General features: G+C 26.5%; 5 protein-coding genes across 6 annotated transcripts; 2 read left to right on the top strand and 3 right to left on the bottom strand.

Annotated features, from left to right (window-relative positions):
- Positions 1-4,124: 4,124 nt before the first annotated feature.
- LOC114131186 (uncharacterized) lies at positions 4,125-5,592 on the bottom strand. Its single transcript, XM_027996348.2, has 3 exons — positions 5,062-5,592; positions 4,871-4,978; positions 4,125-4,547 (listed from the first exon to the last, which is right to left on the bottom strand). The coding sequence occupies exons 1-3, from the start codon at positions 5,344-5,346 to the stop codon at positions 4,269-4,271; spliced, it is 672 nt and encodes a 223-aa protein (XP_027852149.1). The 5' UTR covers positions 5,347-5,592; the 3' UTR covers positions 4,125-4,268.
- Positions 5,593-5,726: 134 nt separating this feature from the next.
- Positions 5,727-10,085, bottom strand: LOC114131150 (SH3 domain-containing protein Dlish). The gene is made up of 7 exons (XM_027996298.2): positions 9,717-10,085; positions 9,351-9,568; positions 8,476-8,692; positions 8,286-8,413; positions 7,963-8,152; positions 7,735-7,889; positions 5,727-7,659 (listed from the first exon to the last, which is right to left on the bottom strand). Exons 1-7 carry the CDS (start codon positions 9,763-9,765, stop codon positions 7,495-7,497), a joined length of 1,122 nt encoding a protein of 373 aa, XP_027852099.1. The 5' UTR covers positions 9,766-10,085; the 3' UTR covers positions 5,727-7,494.
- A 157-nt stretch (positions 10,086-10,242) lies between these two features.
- Positions 10,243-12,252, top strand: LOC114131152 (protein transport protein Sec61 subunit gamma). Its single transcript, XM_027996300.2, has 4 exons — positions 10,243-10,401; positions 10,464-10,577; positions 10,642-10,744; positions 12,126-12,252. Exons 2-4 carry the CDS (start codon positions 10,484-10,486, stop codon positions 12,133-12,135), a joined length of 207 nt encoding a protein of 68 aa, XP_027852101.1. The 5' UTR covers positions 10,243-10,401; positions 10,464-10,483; the 3' UTR covers positions 12,136-12,252.
- Positions 12,253-12,349: 97 nt separating this feature from the next.
- Positions 12,350-15,226, bottom strand: LOC114131148 (CDK5 regulatory subunit-associated protein 3). Its single transcript, XM_027996296.2, has 10 exons — positions 14,968-15,226; positions 14,694-14,868; positions 14,381-14,619; positions 14,041-14,308; positions 13,889-13,980; positions 13,773-13,826; positions 13,557-13,703; positions 13,293-13,486; positions 12,675-12,846; positions 12,350-12,579 (listed from the first exon to the last, which is right to left on the bottom strand). Exons 1-10 carry the CDS (start codon positions 14,968-14,970, stop codon positions 12,502-12,504), a joined length of 1,422 nt encoding a protein of 473 aa, XP_027852097.2. The 5' UTR covers positions 14,971-15,226; the 3' UTR covers positions 12,350-12,501.
- Positions 15,227-15,438: 212 nt separating this feature from the next.
- On the top strand, positions 15,439-19,208 carry LOC114131151 (uncharacterized). Of its 2 annotated transcripts, XM_050197495.1 has the most exons (5): positions 15,439-16,229; positions 16,316-16,458; positions 17,624-17,808; positions 17,888-18,324; positions 18,539-19,208. In XM_050197495.1, exons 1-4 carry the CDS (start codon positions 15,929-15,931, stop codon positions 18,318-18,320), a joined length of 1,062 nt encoding a protein of 353 aa, XP_050053452.1. In that variant the 5' UTR covers positions 15,439-15,928; the 3' UTR covers positions 18,321-18,324; positions 18,539-19,208. The 2 variants fall into 2 exon arrangements, with proteins under 2 accessions (XP_050053452.1, XP_027852100.2); XM_027996299.2 differs by having other exon boundaries at positions 17,888-19,208.
- The last annotated feature ends 100 nt before the right edge of the window (positions 19,209-19,308 follow it).

Below are 19,308 nucleotides of genomic sequence, written 5' to 3' on the forward strand. Positions count from 1 at the left end.
TTTTTGTTTTACAATTTGTATCCCAAATAAATAGGTACATATTTCCTTCCTAATATTACGGTCATAATTACATTGATTTATAAATTATGAAAATTAAAGATTTTATTTTATGCTTAGAATTATGACAAAAATTGTTTAATTAGTATTCTTAATTCTTATACAATATAAGTATATCATATAGGTACACTAGCACACTACAAGTTAATTTAATAGCATACCAATTTTTTTATCATAATAAAATTTAATTTAAATTTATTTCATATTAGATGTTTACGTACGCTAGAAAATTATAGGTACAATTATTCAAATTAACAATTTCTTATTTTGATAATGTAGGAAAACCTCATCTAACGGCCGACAATAAGCGCGAAATATTAGATAATACGTCCTCACTCCTCACGAAAAATCATTAAAATATTACATTATGGGTATATTCTGTTATTTAGATATATCAATAAGTACACATATTTTATTATGCTTCATTTCTCTTGCCAACCGGATTCTCATATATTATACAGCCATATACCCCCACCTAATAATACCGTTATGGTATTATCAGCTTTAATAAAATATCATTGCTGCAGATCCAGTTACTCAGCATGTATATATTTATAGATACACGAATACACATACATATTACATATACATCTGTATACAATTGAAAATTAGTGTTTAGTATTTGAAAATAAATCATTAAAATATTATTAGCTAGAAAACTTATATAATTCACTATAATATACTAAAAACAATATTAATTTACAAAATATTATCAGCATTTTCAAAGTATAATCGAACAAAGTCGTGGGAAGAGGACTGCATGAAGTTGATCTCCAGAAATGGATTTTAGCTTATATATATGTAATATGTATACCTACCTATAAGTCCCGGCTATAACCTATGTATGTATCTACATTAGATACATTATCTCTCATTAGAATTTAAAGTGAAGATGCTATCTTAATTACCATATTGATCTTGCACTAAAACTCCATACATAAAAAAAGAGCGATCAAGTGAGTAACGCTCTGCTGTACAGTAGGTCACTATTATTTAGGTATGTGTTAAATTTGAGTCCCATGATAGATATCATTTTATACGAAAAACGATTCTGAACGAAGATGATTTGTCAGCCTAAGATATATTTTCCAGTTGGTGGTGAAATTTTATAAATGTTCTCAATTTTGACATTGTAAAAAATTGAACTTAAAACGCCTATAAAAAAAAATTTGTAACTAACGATTTTTTTTAACTACAATAAAAACAACTTATAAAAAACCTTGTATTAAATTTTCAAGTTTTTTTGAGCACCCAACATCTTTTTATCGACACTTAAAAAAAAAAAAACTTCAAAAAATCGAAAATTTCTGTTGTTTATAAATATAATTCAAAAAAGTCAAAATATTTTGAAAATTTAGCTGTGTAATAGACAGCACTAGTATAAACATTTGCTGAACATTTTAAGTATTTAGTGATTCAATTCGTTTTTAAATTACAGCCATTTTTTTGAAAACTGTCGGAAAAGTTTTACTTTTAACCTCTGTAATACAGCAAGGATGTTCACTTTGCCATTGAAAACTACCCCCGAAGTTTAAAATTGAAGCATTATTTCGACAACTTATGCTGTACACACACACAAAAAAAACACATCATTATAAAATCAATACATTCATTACTTCGTTCAGAATCTAAAAACAAACAAATACCATAAAAAAGATTCAAAAATAATTCTTTTGAACTACCTACCTATATAAATTAATTAAGTGTGTAATAAGTTCATACCAAAATATTGTTTTTCATGCACATAAATTGGATTACCTTCCTAAATAAATTATAATTATATGAATAGTGGGATAGTGGGTACCTATAACTGTTCATACAAACATTTACGTGATGGTTTTAATAAATACGATACACGTACTCACTTAATATTATATAATACAGGGTGATTTATTTATTCTTTTTAATGTTGGACTACTCATTATTTTAGAAAACATAAACTTTTTGAAAATACTTAATCTAACAATATTTTATCATTATCATTTTTAAATTTCATTCTTTTAAAGCTTCATATTTCGAAGCAGAATTACTGAAGGATTATTTCAATCTATACAAATTAAATTAAGGACAAGTATTTTATTAGCTATAAGTACTTTTAAAGTTTTAACAGTAATACGTAACTAATAAACGAATGTAGACTATGTGTAAGAAGTACTCCTAATAATTTCTACTTTGGAATAATAAGGAATTAAAAACGTATATTGTCTTAACAAAAATTTAGATATTTAAAAAATAATAATATCAAAATACATTTTTAACGGCTAATGAGTGTCTTACATTAAATGAATCACCCAGTATAACAATTTTAATTTATAATTAAAAAACTATATGCGTATATAGTTCGTAACCCAACCGCTATTTAGGAAACAAAGTATACACATTACACGTCCTATTGACACACTTGTTAATTATATTATTATATACTTTTATATAGAATATACACTAAGTGTCTAAGCAATACACCATGCCATATTAAGAATGGTTTATGCATAAATATACGGCCTTATTGTATCTTTAAGATACGAACAATTTTTTCACTATATTGGCCATATCCCGGGAAATATTATAAATCTATAAAATTATTATTAAACCATAGTAATATATTGACTATAGATAATAGATAATATAAATTGAAATTATTGTTGCATTCACACTATTTACAGCATGGAGTTTAGCATATCTAAGAACCTTCCAAGGAATTAAACCTCGTTCTTGACGAAGCTGTAAAATTAGTCAATTTTATAAAGACAATATCTACAAATTTGAGAATGTTTAAAGCTTTATATGAAAACATTATGAGTCTTCTTTCAACTTTACTTTTTCACGCAGAAGTTAGAAGGCTATCACGAGGCAAGATACTTACCTGTTTATTTGAACTAGAACATGAAGTCCAAATAATTTTTGAAAATATTTTTTCAATTAATTTACGAATAACACGACTATAATTGGCTTCAGGCATTTGCGTAATTACCTAATATTTTTTTTACAAATAAATAATTCAGATTTGGCTCTTAAAAAAAATTCCCTAACAATTTTTTGGATCCAATTTCATTGGATAAAATTAAATCTATGGTTGAAAAAAATATATTTTTGTATGTATTGAAAATGATTAACCTGAGGTATTAGAAACATTAAGTACACAACATTACACAATTTTCTATTTGAAAATTAATTATAAATGATTCAGAAAATTAAAAAATCATAACCAAAAATCTGAGGGCTAAAATTATCATTCGAAAAATAATTTTCCAAACCTGAATAAATAAATAATTTGTTTTTAAAATCCATTTAATGAAAAACTTTTTCAAAAAGCCATATCTCTATCAATTGTAGAATAAGAAAATTTGATAAAATTGTCATGTGACATAATTTTAAAAAGTGAGCTTTTAAGGAAACAATCAAACAACATTCATTTTTGATAGATATTAGAAATTAATATGACCAATTCTCTAAGATAGCAATTGAGTTCCTATTATCTAATAGAGTTGATCGAAAGAGCGTTTTCATTGTACATCTTTATTAAAAATAAGTATAGAAATAAAATAACTCCACTCCAGATTTAATTTTATACCTAGCTTCATTTGAATCTGATTTTTTTTTAAAAAAACTATGTAATTCGAAATAAGGTCAAGGATTACACTACATTTTTATATTACAATTTTTTTTATTATTTAAATAAGTAAAATAATTAGTTAATTTTTTTTTTGTGTGTGTCTAATAAGACAAAATGTAAAGATATATATTATATACATTACCTATAAACCTGTAAAATATTGTTATTTTTTATTTAAATATTAAGAGTATTTATATGAAAAAGTTTAAAATTTAAAATGAGGGGTACAATTTAACAAAATATTAAGCTTACAGGTATAAAACGAAAAAAAGATTATAGCCTAAACGCCTATTACTTTAATATAATTTTTATAATTAGGTAGGTAATAGGTATCAAATTAAAATTTATTTAGTGTTCTGCTCAAAGCAAATTGCTGGAAATCGCCAATTTCCATCAAAACACTCCATTGTACCTATATTATTATTTATTATATAGCATAGATATTTACACCCAGTAAAATAGTTATTATTTAATATATTACATATAACATGATCAATAATATTTTTGTAAAGCAAATTTAACTAACTGAATTTTGAACAGATATATCACCACTTACAGACATTACGTTTGACGATATTATAATATCATTTGACTCGCATCACTTGGCCGAATTTAGTTTAATTATTTTATCACAATCGTTATGTTTTTCAACGCAATGCTTTGCATTTCCTTTGACTTGCTGCCAGTAGGACATATTCCACGAAAGCCATTTGTGGGGTGGACTGTGGCTACTTTCCTTCACCTGACGCTGCATATAGTGTATGATTGGTGACAAGCGACAAAGCAGTAACTGAACACACGGCATGCCCGACGTCAATTGTTCAATTAATAGATCTGGTAACGTTTCGTCAGTTGCATCGTCCATCATTGATTTGATCTAAAATAGTTATAAATTTATAATAGTTAGGTATACTTACAACATATAGGCGCAACTGGAAACGAAATATTGGAACTGTTGAAGGTACTAAAATGATGACTCTCAAAAAGCTGACTAGCTGAGAACAAAGCCTCAAAAAAATTGTAGGTATATAATTATTAATCGATTAAAAATGTGTAACTTGTAATTTGGTCGACTTGGGAGTGCTACTATCCCTAGTTGCGCCACTTAATACTACTACAGTAGGTACAAGATATTTAATATATTGCGAGTGCAATTTTTGTATACGTGCAAAATAATCAGATATAGTGTTCATTTCATACATATGGATTATTCATAATCCAGTCGATCGGACGGCCATCGGGAAAAATCTGATTTTTTTGGCTAGTACCTCTATAATTAGTTGTTCCATAATCAGAAACAGTTAAAACCTAAATAATAATTATACATAATATATAAATATTTATATTTATACAAAACACTGTTGTAATTCAATAAAACAAAGATAACTTACAATTTGTGTTAGAAGCACTAATCCGTTTACTATAAGAGTTTTTAGAGCATTGGTGCCATGTCCGATGGCGCCTGATGCTGCACGAATCAACAAAGTTAACATGTTAGATTTTGTTTCGACTTTATTATCAACGATTGATCGACCCACTAAGTCGGCCACAAGTACAGACATATTTTTCCAATCTTGACATTTATCTACATTTTTATTTAAAGACAAACACTGAAGTTCACTGACTATACATTTCAGGATTATTGATAAGACACAAATTTTAAATAAGAATCGCATAATATATTCTTATATATTTTTTAATATTTAAAAAAAAAATCAAATATCTGAAAATTATATTATAAGTATAAAAAATACAACTCCTCTGACCATTTGTCATTGCATAAATGAATTATGCTGTACATTTCTAGCCATTTGTAACGTCCAATTATTTAAGCCACCAAACCATATGAACAGTTATGTTTATAAAATACATGACACTGTCAATTAATATTATAATGTTCATAAGTTCATAACATCATTTTTTATAAAAATATATACAAATAATTTTTACATAGTTTTTGTTCTTTATAACTATAATACATTTTTTTCATTTATTAATAAAATAAACATTTAAATACTTTCATTCCTAAAATTCATTATAAAAATAAAATTGTAAATTAATGTCAAAAATATTTATTGTAAACATTTAATATGGAATAATATATAATAAAATATAAAAATGATTTAGAGCAATACAGTCTTATTAAACTACTAAAGTACAATGGCAGTATGGCACAACATCAAAATGGACGGATTTGTATTAACCACTATTTTTTAACTAGTTATTATTATCATTTTTCTTTTTAATAAAATTGACTGTTGTGGACTATAAACCATCACAGATACATTAGTTAATTTATACATCAAAAATAATTAAAAATACTTTTAACAAGATAATTGATACAAATTAAGCAATGAAGTAATGCAAAATTGCTTACACATATTATAATACCTTGTTTTAAATAATATTTAACATAAAATAACTTATAATTATTAATTCTAATGAATGGCATAATTCAATAATTGTTTCCAACACTGACTACATACAAAAACGATTGTATTCATTAGGAGCAGCGCTTTTCAACCTATGGTACGCGAAGAAAATCTCCCCTTATAAAATTCTATACATATAGCATAAAAAAAAGGTCAGGTAATACATTCAAATGTTCAAACTGTGTAAGTGGTAAACAAATTTAACAAGGCTGAGAACCGCTGCATTAGAGAACCCATACTCAAGCTAAAAATATACATAATTATGATTTTTAACAAAGTGAAAAAATATCAAGTGATAATGTTATATAAGATCTTGTAGCACAAAAATAAAATATACACTTCTATTGCTTTGATACTTGCTTTCCATAATTTTGATTTAACAATAAAATATCACATTAATAATTATTAAATATTTTTTTTATATACAACTTAGTTATTAAAATATTATTATTATTATTTATAATTATGATTTTTTTCATTAAAAGTGAATCACTTATAAAAAAAAAAAAATGTATTAAGTATGCACCATCTCTATGAATAATAATTACTCTAATAGAAATATTGACATGTTAAAATAAAATAGAAGTAAACACTTTATAGCATTGTTAAACATTGTAATTCATCTAAAAATTTGTGAAACGAATACATAGACTATGAAAAATGAAAAACATACAGACACAGCTTTTGTTTAAGTTTTTTAAGACATTTAAATTTCAATTTCTTATGTATTTAGATTAAAATTTTGATAACTCAAATGATATGTCTTCAAAAAATCTCTTAAATTGCCATTGGGAAAGAATACAGAAGCATATTTCTAACCTTTTTATTGATATATTTCATCCATTAACTTCAATTACCATTATACTATATAAATTTTAAATAAAAAGAAGTGAAGTTTTGAGGATATTACTTTTCAATCATTCCCTCTAATCACAAACTTAATTTATAAGTCACAATTAATGCATGTTATTCAAGAGTCCTTCAGCAGGGAAATTTTAAGTTTAAATAAAATAAGATTAAATGTATTATAAATTATTTTAGGTTTATATGTAAATATAACGTTTCTATAGATCTAAATATTTTCATTATTTAAAAAAATACAATTCACATCAATAAAACAGATCAGATTCATATTACAATTATAAAAATTTAAGTATTCTATTGTTATTTTATAACTATATTAATTTGTCTAAATATTTTATCATTACCAATCCCATTATCCTACAAAATATCACAGTTATTAGTTTTGAAAGATCATCAAAGGTATTAGAAGAATAGTAAACAGAAATAAAGGAGTTATGTTCAGCTTACATAATATTATTGGGTTCTTATTTGATACTTAAAATAGTATTTTTATATATAAAATATCCAACAATATCAGCCGTAATATATTCACAAACTAGTCATAGCAGGTGGATGAGCATATGCTTTAGGTATGAAACCGTATTTTCTTGTTTTGGGAGCATAGGTCCACAACCATCCTTCAACCATTTGATTGTCAAGATCTGCATATATCCATTCACCACGCTTCACTGACAGATCATCTGGGGCTTGAGGCTACAAAAAATGAATGGATTCATAAGATTTGAGCAAACCAAATGTTGGTTTTAAAATAAATGTATTTAAACATACCTTATAATCATACAGCATTACCATTTCAGTACCATGAATTGCTGGATCATCATCAGCCACACAAGAGTTTTTACGAGGTCGTGCTCGTGTAACTGGAGGTAGTCCAGTATTGGTTGTACCAGCACACTGATTATTATTCATTTGATTTATATGCCCTATTCAAAAATTACTATTATAATATTGCAACATAATACATCATAATTTATTAACATTATTTAAATTATGTACCTTGTATTATATCAGCTGGGTATACAAACCCACTAGGAACAAAACCTTCCTGTCCATCACTACGAATAATCCAATACCAATCAGGGTCTTCTCTGTTTAATACAGTCACAAATTCTCCTCTCTCAACACTTACATCATTCTCATCTCTTGCTATGAAAGTATATAACACAATGTAACGCCCTGCAGGATCCTAAAAATATTTGTCAAAGACAGTATATCATATTAAATTTAATTTTTGTAATTCACAGAAATAGTATGTTAAAAAAGATTTCATTTTTAGACCTAATAATTTCATAATAATCAAAGAATATTATTTTAATTACTTTAAAAAAAGGTCGAATCTCAGGATGTGAAGAGGCACTTAACAAAGATGCCCTAGAGCTACTAATGTTCTGTTTGTTTTGATTTTTATTGCCAAAACTTTCACAATCAGATAAATCACCACAATTGCCTAGTAAAACAATAAATTCTGTGTTATAAACAATATTGTAAATGCTAATTAATTGTATATACCATGTTTTTGTTGCTCATTGATTTCAACTTCAACAACAGTTTCAGTTGGTGTGGCAGCTGGAGCACGTGGTAATTTCTTTTTGACATTATTTAAAGCTATTTCACCAAGTTGTGAATTATAAGGAGTACAATATGAATGAGGTATAAAACCTTCTTGACGACTGTCTTCTGCAATTACATATACCCAGTCATTCTCTCGATATAGGATGTTGACCACCTAGAAAATAATAAATAAATAAATAACTTGTGGATAAAGAAAGGATGAAAAAATAATTATAAATTTATAAAACGTTAAGTAAAATCTAAAAAATCATTAATACTTATAAGTTATTTAAAACAGATTTTTTAGTTTAAAATAATAAATTGAACAAAATAATATCTAAATATAGTAAAATTATAAACAAATACTAAAATCAACATTTTGATTACAGTCATATTGTTTTAGTATTGAAATATTATATAAAAAAAAAAATAAACGTAAGTATTAAAAAAAATCTTTTACTGTTATAACAATAAATAAATACACAAATAATAAAATTAATATGTTATGCTAATAAACATAATTAAACTTAAAAATTATCATATAAGATTAAAATTGATAATATCTTAAATGTGTAGGTAGTTAAATAATGAGATCGGGAAAATTATTAAGCCAACAAAGTATTTACTATTTAGTTAGGTAATATAATTATTTATGCTAGGCGATAGTGTTACCTACCTACTTCATAAACATACAATATCTAATGTTTATTAATCAACTTAATACTTTTTAATTTATCATTAGCTAAAAATGTAGTGAATAGTTCTCAAATATTATTTCGTGTAAATATATAATTTACGTTATAATACTTATTAAACATAGTTGATGTTCTAACCTGGCCTCGTTTCACAGTCAGCTCATCATCAACACACGGTGTGAAATCATGAAGTACAACCATTTTACTATCAGGCGACAATCCATTTTCTTTCTCAATTCCAACACGCACTAGTGTTTCAATCGATGCACTACCAGTAATACGCCCCATGCCAGGAACCGGTCCATTAGTGTTGGTTCCTCGTAACACTTCTTTATCTAAGTCACTAGTAGAACCACCTGCAAACAACAATTAAAATATAGTTGGATGAATATATTAAGAAAAATAAAAAAAAATAAAGCAAAGGGCCCCAGTGGAAACGATTGATTATGTTTAAGTTGAGTTGATAGAAGGGTAAGAAAGATTAAATATTGTTGTTCATCATACTTTTTTTCTTCTTGCCTCGGCGTATTCTCACGGGACACAAAAAAGCCATTATTGTTTATTGGCTACCGCGCATACTAGTCGTATACGAATTTGTCATATAACTGATCTCCTGAGATGTGAATCCGTTTTTCCGGCTCGGGAAAACCATATAAACACGAAAGGAATCCAAGAGCAGAAGCTAAACCAGCCAACTGGTGTAAATTATTTATTGACAATCAATCATCATTATTATTATCCGAAGGCGGCGGTGGTGGCAGTCGAACAGGTTTCCGGAATGGTGATAATTATTATTATGACCTGGGAATTAGATGAGCTTGAGCTGCTTGTACAGCTACTACAGCTGGATGCTGGAGCTGGACAGTGTATCAGCATTCAGCATTTATGCGCGCCCAAGGAGATTACGAACGTTTAGCCGCCAATTACATATCCATAGTCTTTGATTCTTTGGTGTTCCAACGCTACCGATGACGTTGCATCGATCTTATGTTTACGTACACCGTTATTGATAATAACAATCAAAACGTGTCACTACTTACGACAAATAGCAATAGGTAAATATCCAACGATTTATGTGGAACAACCAACGTTGCACATATTACATTGTAAACTCTTCGTGAAACGTTCCCATTTATTCACATTTCACTTCTCGAATTTCTTTCAGTACTGTCACTCATCGTTCTTTTAAGTAAATTAATCTCGGGTATAAAATTGTCACGTATACTAACGAAAATCTTGTTTAATCCACAGAGCACACGCAGAAAAAAAATATGGATCAAGTAACAAAAGTGTTGGAACCTGGACGCCAGTTTTCTAAAGACTCTGTTAGGCTGGTTAAAAGATGTACTAAACCTGACCGGAAAGGTAAGCACGATTTTTATTCCATTTAATAACTCTTTGTTATTTGCATGATTCACTTTTGTTTTAGAGTTTCAAAAAATCGCAATTGCCACGGCCATTGGTTTTTGTATTATGGGTTTCATTGGTTTCTTTGTCAAACTTATTCACATACCCATTAACAACATCATTGTGTAAGTACTACCTTTTTAAAATAATTGTCTACAGTTAATTTTACATTATCATGGGTTTTTCTATTATTAAGTTAAAAAAAGCTCACATATCATCAATAATTTTTTTTCACCATTTGATTTCATTCATTCAGATAATGAAAATATTTTACTGTATTAAATAGTATAATTTTAATATTGAATGCTCCCATAAATTGTATCCGTTAAACAATTAATGTTCAACAGCAAATTTGCGTTAACATAATTTATTTATTGTAATTAGTTTTAATACTTTAATAATACTTTAATAAATTCAATGTTAACCTATTGTTAAATTTGAAGGTGAGAATATTATTGATTTTATTTAATAATAAATATTTATTATATAATATTATAATCAATGATATTATTAATGCTCTTTGTTTTTCTATAATCTATGTCTTATTTTTTAAGCGAGTTTTAAGCACGAACTACTACACAGTAGTAGTAGTTTGTGGTTTTAAGTATGTACAATATTAAAATTCTCTTCATTCATTAAAATTAAATTCAAAAGATTTCATAGGTAATTGTCTTACTTAATCTGTTAATGCATAGGCTATTTTACTTAAATATTAAAACTAACAACACAAACTCAAATTTATTGTGCTGTGCATTTGTTTGGAAGATTAAGACAACTTAAGAGGATGTCAGCGCACTATTTGTTTTCTCTCTCAAGCCCACGCGCAACATAGACAAAACACAATTACACAATCATTTTTTCCATGTTTTTAAGTAATCTTAAAGTAAAATCACCCATTACCAAAAAGATAGATAATAATACTTTTGAGGGAATGACATATCGATTGTATATTTAATTCTTATTTGACTTTCAAAATAAACAAAATAATGTCGTAAATTTAAACAATGTTTAATTTGTTTTAAGACCACATTTTGACAAATTGATATGTCATTCCCTCAAAAATATTATTCTTTATCTTTTTGTAATGGGGGTTTTTACTCTAAGATTACTTAAAATCATAGAAAATATGATTTTTCGTAAATGCGTTTTGTCTATGTTGTGTGTAGGCCAGAGAGAGAAAACAAATGGTGCGCTGACATCCTCTTAAGAATTCATCACAGGTTCTTGTTAAAATTTTCTCATATTTTTAGAAATTATAAATTTTCGTATTGTCTACAATAATCAGAACTAGATTTTTAATAAATTCCTATTATTAACTTTTTTTTCAAAAATTATAATCCTTATTCTACCAATCTAATTTGAATTGTTGGGCTGAACATGAAGAAAAGCAAAGTATAATTTTATTTAAATGAATGTATGAAAATTAGATATATTTATCGGTCTTGTAATATATCAATTATATTATTATATTTCATTAATTTTTAACTTTTTTTGATATTTTTTCAGAGGATCATGAAGTGTTAGCGATTCAACTTCTCTATTTCCTGAAAACAACCTTTCTTGATGATAAGATGTGTATAATTCACAATTTTTGTTTTTATACTGTGTATTAAATATTTGTGAACATCATTTATATTTCCCTTGTTCATTTTAGTACATAGAATTTATATATTTATTTATTGTTTCTAAATATGAATTTTAGCATAATTTATAATAATCTAATTGGCATGTAAAAAATAAAATACTTTATTATGAACAATAAAATTAAAAAAAAAAAACAATTTTCCACTTAAACTTGTCTAACAAATTGTATAATTAAATAGCTGAATAATCCATGTAACACATATCACCCTAATCTTCCAGTTTCTTATAGACTTAACTATTATGAAGATCCAAATATTGATGTTCCAATTATGTACACTGGACGGTTTTTATACTTTTTTGATATATCAAATTCAATCTGAAATAAATATTCATAAAATAATAATATACTATTGTAGATTATGACGAACAACAAAAATGTTAGAGAAATAACAATTTAATTCTAAAAATTACTTCAGTTATAAGTTGCTTGTTTTTTTGTTGAATCAACTTCAGCTTTGGAACCAATTGTTCATATTCTTGAGCTAACTCTTTTTTTTTATTAGAAACGGCTATTTGAGAATTAATCATTTTCTCGACATTATTGACTTTTTGAAGAAATATTGACTCCAATTTATTTAGATATCTGTTGGCATTAAAACAAATGAAAATATGAATTAAAATCCAATATACAGAATAGTAAATGGGGCCATAATATGGTATATTATAAGAATTATTTGTCTATGGCCAAAAAAATAATATTTATAATAAAATTAACTGTTAACATAATGTTTAAAAATATTGATAATCAAGAAGATTGTCTTCCTGTGTTGATTGAAAATTCTTCAATTACATTATTATAATAATACATTTTGATAAGGCTAAATCACTTGATATTTTATTATGACTAAGCTATTTATGCCAGTATTATAATTTATGGTAAAATTAATAATATAATAAAAATATATTGTATTAATTGTAAAAAAATAAGCAAAGAGTAAAACTTGAGACAATGATAATTAAAAAATAAATGTCCACTAGAAGGCAATAATGCAACCCACTAATACGGCTTTGATGGTATATTAAATTTACCTTGGTGAATGTTTAATTTGCTGCAAATGTTGTACAACTGGATCATTAAGCTTTTGTTTCACTACTTTGATAATGTCCAACATGGATGTAATCTCAGATTTAGATTCGTTAATTTCTCCACCAGAATGGACTGATAATGCAGAGTTTGTTTCATTTGATAATTCGAGCAATCGCATACTTAAAAATGATTCTAACTATAATACAATGGTAACAATATAATTCTACTACATGATAAAAATGGTATCATATTGTGTGGTGTCTTACTTCTAAAATATCATTCATAAATTCATTTTTTGTTTGAAAATTATCTAATAAAGTCAAAGCTTCATTTCCTCTGGCAATACTACCATCAGTTTGTACATTTTCAACAACGATTCCACTTTCTTCAAGAGAAATACCATAATCAATGTCCTATATACACAAACAATAAATATAAATGTTAAAAAGTAAAAACAAAATTAACTCAAACAAATTACAAACCTCAGATACATTTTCCAAGTCACCCCAATCAATTTCTTCATCAGCAGTTGTATCCTATAAATTTAATACTCTCATAACCTTATTCTTTATTTATACACAAATATAAAATTGCATACTTTAATATCTTCTTCAATTGTCAGTACAGGCTCTTCTATTTTACTTGGTTTTTCTCCATATAAATATTCATAATAGGTAGTATTACCATTGTCTGAAAGTATATACTAATTAAATATCACAAACAAACAGCATAAAAGAAAACAATAGTTACTCAAAATATATTGAAGCATTGGTAAATTTATGTCTGAACCTTGAATATTTGTTATAAATAAAGAAAAATATGTATTGGCTTTCTTTAAATTTTTTACATGTTCCATAACATCATCATAAACTTTTTGAAGTTCACATAGCCGTCCTATAAGAGTGCGTTTAAAACTGCTGTTGTCATCAACTATAGAGAACTGTTTCCGCAATGTTTCCAAATCTTTTTTACAGGTTTGAATAGATTTAGTGTAATCTTCAATCTTTTTATCACAATCCTATATAATATAAATTATTAGCTTGTTAGTTATAAACATTAAAGTACCATATTGATAATTGTAATAATTTACAGTTTGTCCAGACTGTAATTTAGCTATTTGTTTCTTAACCGCTGGTATATGATATTTGATATTTTGTACAAGAAGATCACAAGCCTCAGCCAGGTAAACATTATCTTTTAAATACAACTTTTCGATTTCTAACCAATCCTTCATTCTTTGTGAGCCATATGAGCCGAACAAATTTTTTGTATCTGCTTCTGTTTCTTTCAATATTTCAATTATACGTTTACAATAGAAATAATTAATATCTAAAAAAAATTTAAAAGAATTAATAAATAATTAGGTACCTAAGATTTGCAAAAGTTACACTTTAAGTACTTACATGCCCCAGACAACAATTGTACTATCTCATTGTTTTCAGGCATATCTTGTATAGCTACATTGATTTTTTCTCTTATGGGTTGTATGTGTGAATGCCAATCTTTTTTACAATGTTTTCTGCTCGTAAGCCATTCGCTTAGTTTTTGAGCATGGATTTCAATTGGAATGTGACTGTCCTAATTGTACATAAAATAATTATGTAATAAATTCAAAGTTTAGTAAATATATCCAAAAATATGTAGTGGTAACTATAATTTTAAAACTGATCCACTCACCATACTTTCTGAGTTCAAAAACAACAATAGTATTTAATGATATCAATATTGTAGGTCAAATTGTAAAACGAAAGGAGTAAAGACTAGGAATATTTTTGATTATGTTTCAAAACCAAGACCACAAATTCATTAAATTTATGGTATTCTACACTATATCTGGCATTTGATAAATGCAGTGATTGTGAATGTGAATGCGAACGACGTAAACTGCCAAGTGCCAACTGGTGACTTGTCAGCGTCTCAGAGTGTTCGTGTGTTGAAGTCGGCAGTTCGGCACAAGATTTCTTATCAATATTTTAGTAGTTACTAGCAATCTGGCAAACTACGTCAAAAAGTCACATGACAAAATATAGCCACACTAGAATAGATAATAAATTATATATATATTATATCATGATTTCAACCATGGTATGCACTATTTGCACTGTGCTCAATGCTGTTGCTGTATACGTTAACTTGTGTCTTGTAAGTTGTAACACAGAATGTGGTTGTAACTTCTAACTTGTAGTCACTACAACTTACTCACTAACTACAAGGCATCAAACCCTAGGGTTGTTATATTTTGTATTCGATTACTTTGCTTAATCAATATTCAATACACATTATAATTACAGAAATCTACAGACTGTACTAAATTATATTATATACTTTATTAGTTCATTATAGCGTAGTGAAGTGCAGATGAATACATTGTACATTATTAATATAATTATTTAAATAAAAATACTTTTAAAATGATTTATTTATGGGCCTAATATATGCAATATTATATAAACAAAATATTAAATAGGCCAAAACAATGATTCTTCATTCTTATCTGTTGTCGTTATTATGTTTATTATTTTCGGCGTAAAATTGTAATTTGAAATTTCATATTTTTACTGGAAACATAACTAACTGCTGTTGTACAGTTCAGTTCTTCATTTTATTTGCATTTTATTATAATTTATATTGTGTTACCATGAATTATTCCGCCTCGAAAACTCGAGTAAAAGAGAAGATTCGTTATGATGTAGATGCCCATCGTCAGAAAAACAAACAAATACTTTTGAATTCGAGACGAGGAGTTAAAGTTGAGAAAGAAGATAAAGAATTGACTACTGAAGACCTGCAAAATATGGCACTAGAAATCAAACGTGGAAAAAAAATTACTGTTAAACAATTAAAATTGTTACAAAATGCTTTTCTGGATTACTTAGATTTTACTGTACTGTTTTATAATACTCCAGGGGCCGTTGATTCCTTACTTCATCTTGCCTCTAGTAAATTAATATAATTATTGTTCTGATTATTTTTTTAATTTATCTGGTTGTATATATATACTTAGTATTGTTTTATTTAATTCTAGGTAAAAATGAAGAATTACAGTTAGCAGCAATTGAATGTTTTGTTAACATGGGCTTAGGAGAAAAAAAAATATGTTTCAAATTGACAAAATTAATTGCACCATACTTGATGATGTACATCAATCATTTGAATTTTAATATATCGGTAAGTTTATGACTTAATTATTTACATTTTAATTAGCAAAAAAAAAAATTAAAAAATACTTTAAGACGTTGACTGCAAGCGGTCATCTGTAATTCTTAAATTTTATGCATTTTTGACCGCCGAGGACCATAAATGAATTTGGTTTTATACTATTAACTTTTCTATGGCGCTACAATAATAAACTAGAATAAGGACCGTGGCGTAGCGGGAATCATTACAATATTTTTGAAATAATACTTTTTTTTATTTTTCAATTTTTTTCAAATATATTTATTATACAAATTTGGAAGAAATTGAAAAATATGCTTGGCGTTAGCGTTTAACAAATATCTATTGAATTACGGTAGGCGGCCATGTGGCGGTCAACGTGTTAATATAGTGAACTCTTGGTTATCTGTGGACCATGATTTTCTGTAAGTTATTACAGTAAATATGTACAATATACTCAGGGAATATCTTTAACAATTTCATTAAAGTGGAAGAAATCTTAAAAAATTTGAAATTTTGAACAAATTTATTGTGTCTACTGTAAGACTAATATTGTTACTGATGTGTACATATTATTACATTGTAATATTGCATATAGATTCAACAAATCATTGTAGTAAAATTAAAACTGTTTAATAATAATATATTGTTTGTTTAATATTATTTTATATTAATTATTATAGCATTTTTGTTTTAATTTGTGTTCTTCTTTTGTTATAAATATTAATTGCACAATTCACTTATCCACAAGTAGGTAATCGAGAGTTTAATATGTATGGTTATTTCATTAGTTTTTATTTTATAGCATTAAATTAATTTGCTCATTAGTTTTTCCACTTATAATTATTTAAATGTATTTAAATAAATGTTCAATTTAAAACAATAATTATATTTAATGTGATGTTAAATGTTGAAACAAATAACTATACTCTGTTTGCTGAGAGACTAGTACTACTTAGTGCATACTTATGACAAAAATATGGGCGCTCTGTCAAAAATGTTTTGTATACATAGTGTGATGCAGAATGTGGTTGAACACAACATATGGGTTGCAATCACTATAATAAAACGTGACACAATCAAATATTTGTTCAAAATGTTTCAATCATTTGTTGATTGTTTACATCAAGGTGTTTATAGTTTAAGCAATTATTAATTAAATATTTTTATTTTTTAGGCTAGGTCTATATGGACTCTTGGTAATTTAAGTGATTCTAGTCCAGGTGCATGTAAATTGCTTCAAAATCAAAATTTCTTTGGTGCACTGATTGATCGCTTAGAAAATTCAACCTGTGATCAAGTCATTTATGATACCTTTTATACTTTAAAACTTTTTCTTAAAAACTACTTGCAACATTTACCGTAAGAAATATATTTGAAAATTAATTACTAAAAGGTATAGTTTATTGTTTAAAATTAACTATATATTTTATGTTATTAGGATTGATGACTTAAATAAATTGCTACATGTGTGTTATAAACGATTGGATACATGGAGAGAATCATTTTGGATAGTGTATCAAATTTCTTGTTTTCAAGACTCTGGCTTGAAAGATTCAGATTGTATATATAATTTATTTGATGCTTTAACTGAAGATATCATCGATATAACATGTTTAGTGCCTATTTTAAGAACATTTGGTAATATTATAGCTAAAGATTCAACTGATAATTCAGCACATAAATTTCTTCATAGATTACCACATGGAGAAGGATCTATCATAAGAGATATTTTAATTAATAATTCAAATTATGATTTAAGTGATGAATGTGCTTGGTTGTTAGGTAATGCTTTTAAGGCTATAAAAATGAGTGAAGTTATTACGAACAAAACTAATGCCTTTGAAAAAATTTGCGGTTACTTTTTGTTATGAATTTGTATGTATAAAAATTTTCAATGTTAATGAATTATGTATTGATGTATATTTTTTAAATTGTTTACCTATTTATTTAACTATTTATACATGGTATGTTAGTACATATATTTTTTATTATTATTATTTTTAAAACTACAATAAAATATGTATACACTTTATTTTTATACATAAATTTATTATACCTAATTTTTTTTTTTTTTTAATGTTTAATCTAGTTAATACACTATACTCTATGTTGCAAAAGAATACACACGGCTTGCTCATCTAAATAACTACAACACATTCAACTCCTCTATCATGTAGTTACCATTTTGTGTAAGAATTTGCAGCAAAATATTAGTTTTGGTCGCTGCCGTATTCATGGCACAAAGCAGGGGCGGATTTAGATATGTAGTAACCTATGGACAAAATATGTTATGGGGATCTAAAATAAATAAACAGGACAATAGATTTTTGATAATTGTATGGTATTCAATTTGTAAACAATAATTTGTAAAATTCTTTAAACTGAATTGTTTTTAAAATTGTTATCTATGTCCTATTGTCATACTGATAATTTTTAACAAATTAGATTGTTTCATTTTCAATTTCTATATCATTTGACTGTTTATTTTTTAAGAAAACCAAATCATTTGTTAACCAATTCATAAGAAATATTGAAACTATGGGGCCCTCACGACTGTAGCTTCTCTCTATATCCAGCCTTAGCACAGAGTATATGTAATTTATATAGTGTGTGTTATAATATATTTTAATCTGTATTTATTTATTTTTATTTATAAAAATTATACAATATACTCATGTTGCGTGTAATGATACACTATGCTGAGGATAGCCAACTTGTGGCTCATGTTTTATTTATAAAAAATCAAAATTGACTTATTATTGTTATGAGTTTAAATTTTATTGGTGAGGATTTATAAAAATTTATCAAATCATAAAAAATTTATTTATAAACATTTTGGCTTTTGGCATTATTATATTT

Source organism: Aphis gossypii, chromosome 1 (assembly GCF_020184175.1).
Source record: "Aphis gossypii isolate Hap1 chromosome 1, ASM2018417v2, whole genome shotgun sequence".
In the NCBI taxonomy this organism is placed as follows: Eukaryota; Metazoa; Arthropoda; class Insecta; order Hemiptera; family Aphididae; genus Aphis; species Aphis gossypii.

Excerpts from the sequence above, each read along its gene's own strand:
- LOC114131186 (XM_027996348.2), bottom strand. The coding sequence starts at position 5,346 with ATGCGATTCTTATTTAAAATTTGTGTCTTATCAATAATCCTGAAATGT. Across the intron at positions 4,979-5,061 it reads TAGTGCTTCTAACACAAATT|GTTTTAACTGTTTCTGATTA; the intron begins GTAAGTTATCTT and ends ATTATTATTTAG. Across the intron at positions 4,548-4,870 it reads GGATTATGAATAATCCATAT|ATCAAATCAATGATGGACGA; the intron begins GTATGAAATGAA and ends TAACTATTTTAG.
- LOC114131150 (XM_027996298.2), bottom strand. The coding sequence starts at position 9,765 with ATGGCTTTTTTGTGTCCCGTGAGAATACGCCGAGGCAAGAAGAAAAAA. Across the intron at positions 8,414-8,475 it reads CAATGAGCAACAAAAACATG|GCAATTGTGGTGATTTATCT; the intron begins GTATATACAATT and ends TTGTTTTACTAG. Across the intron at positions 7,660-7,734 it reads TAATGCTGTATGATTATAAG|CCTCAAGCCCCAGATGATCT; the intron begins GTATGTTTAAAT and ends CATTTTTTGTAG.
- LOC114131152 (XM_027996300.2), top strand. The coding sequence starts at position 10,484 with ATGGATCAAGTAACAAAAGTGTTGGAACCTGGACGCCAGTTTTCTAAA. Across the intron at positions 10,578-10,641 it reads TACTAAACCTGACCGGAAAG|AGTTTCAAAAAATCGCAATT; the intron begins GTAAGCACGATT and ends CTTTTGTTTTAG.
- LOC114131148 (XM_027996296.2), bottom strand. Across the intron at positions 13,827-13,888 it reads CAATTGAAGAAGATATTAAA|GATACAACTGCTGATGAAGA; the intron begins GTATGCAATTTT and ends TTAAATTTATAG. Across the intron at positions 13,704-13,772 it reads ACTTGGAAAATGTATCTGAG|GACATTGATTATGGTATTTC; the intron begins GTTTGTAATTTG and ends TTGTGTATATAG.
- LOC114131151 (XM_027996299.2), top strand. The coding sequence starts at position 15,929 with ATGAATTATTCCGCCTCGAAAACTCGAGTAAAAGAGAAGATTCGTTAT. Across the intron at positions 16,230-16,315 it reads CTTACTTCATCTTGCCTCTA|GTAAAAATGAAGAATTACAG; the intron begins GTAAATTAATAT and ends ATTTAATTCTAG. Across the intron at positions 17,809-17,887 it reads AACTACTTGCAACATTTACC|GATTGATGACTTAAATAAAT; the intron begins GTAAGAAATATA and ends TTATGTTATTAG.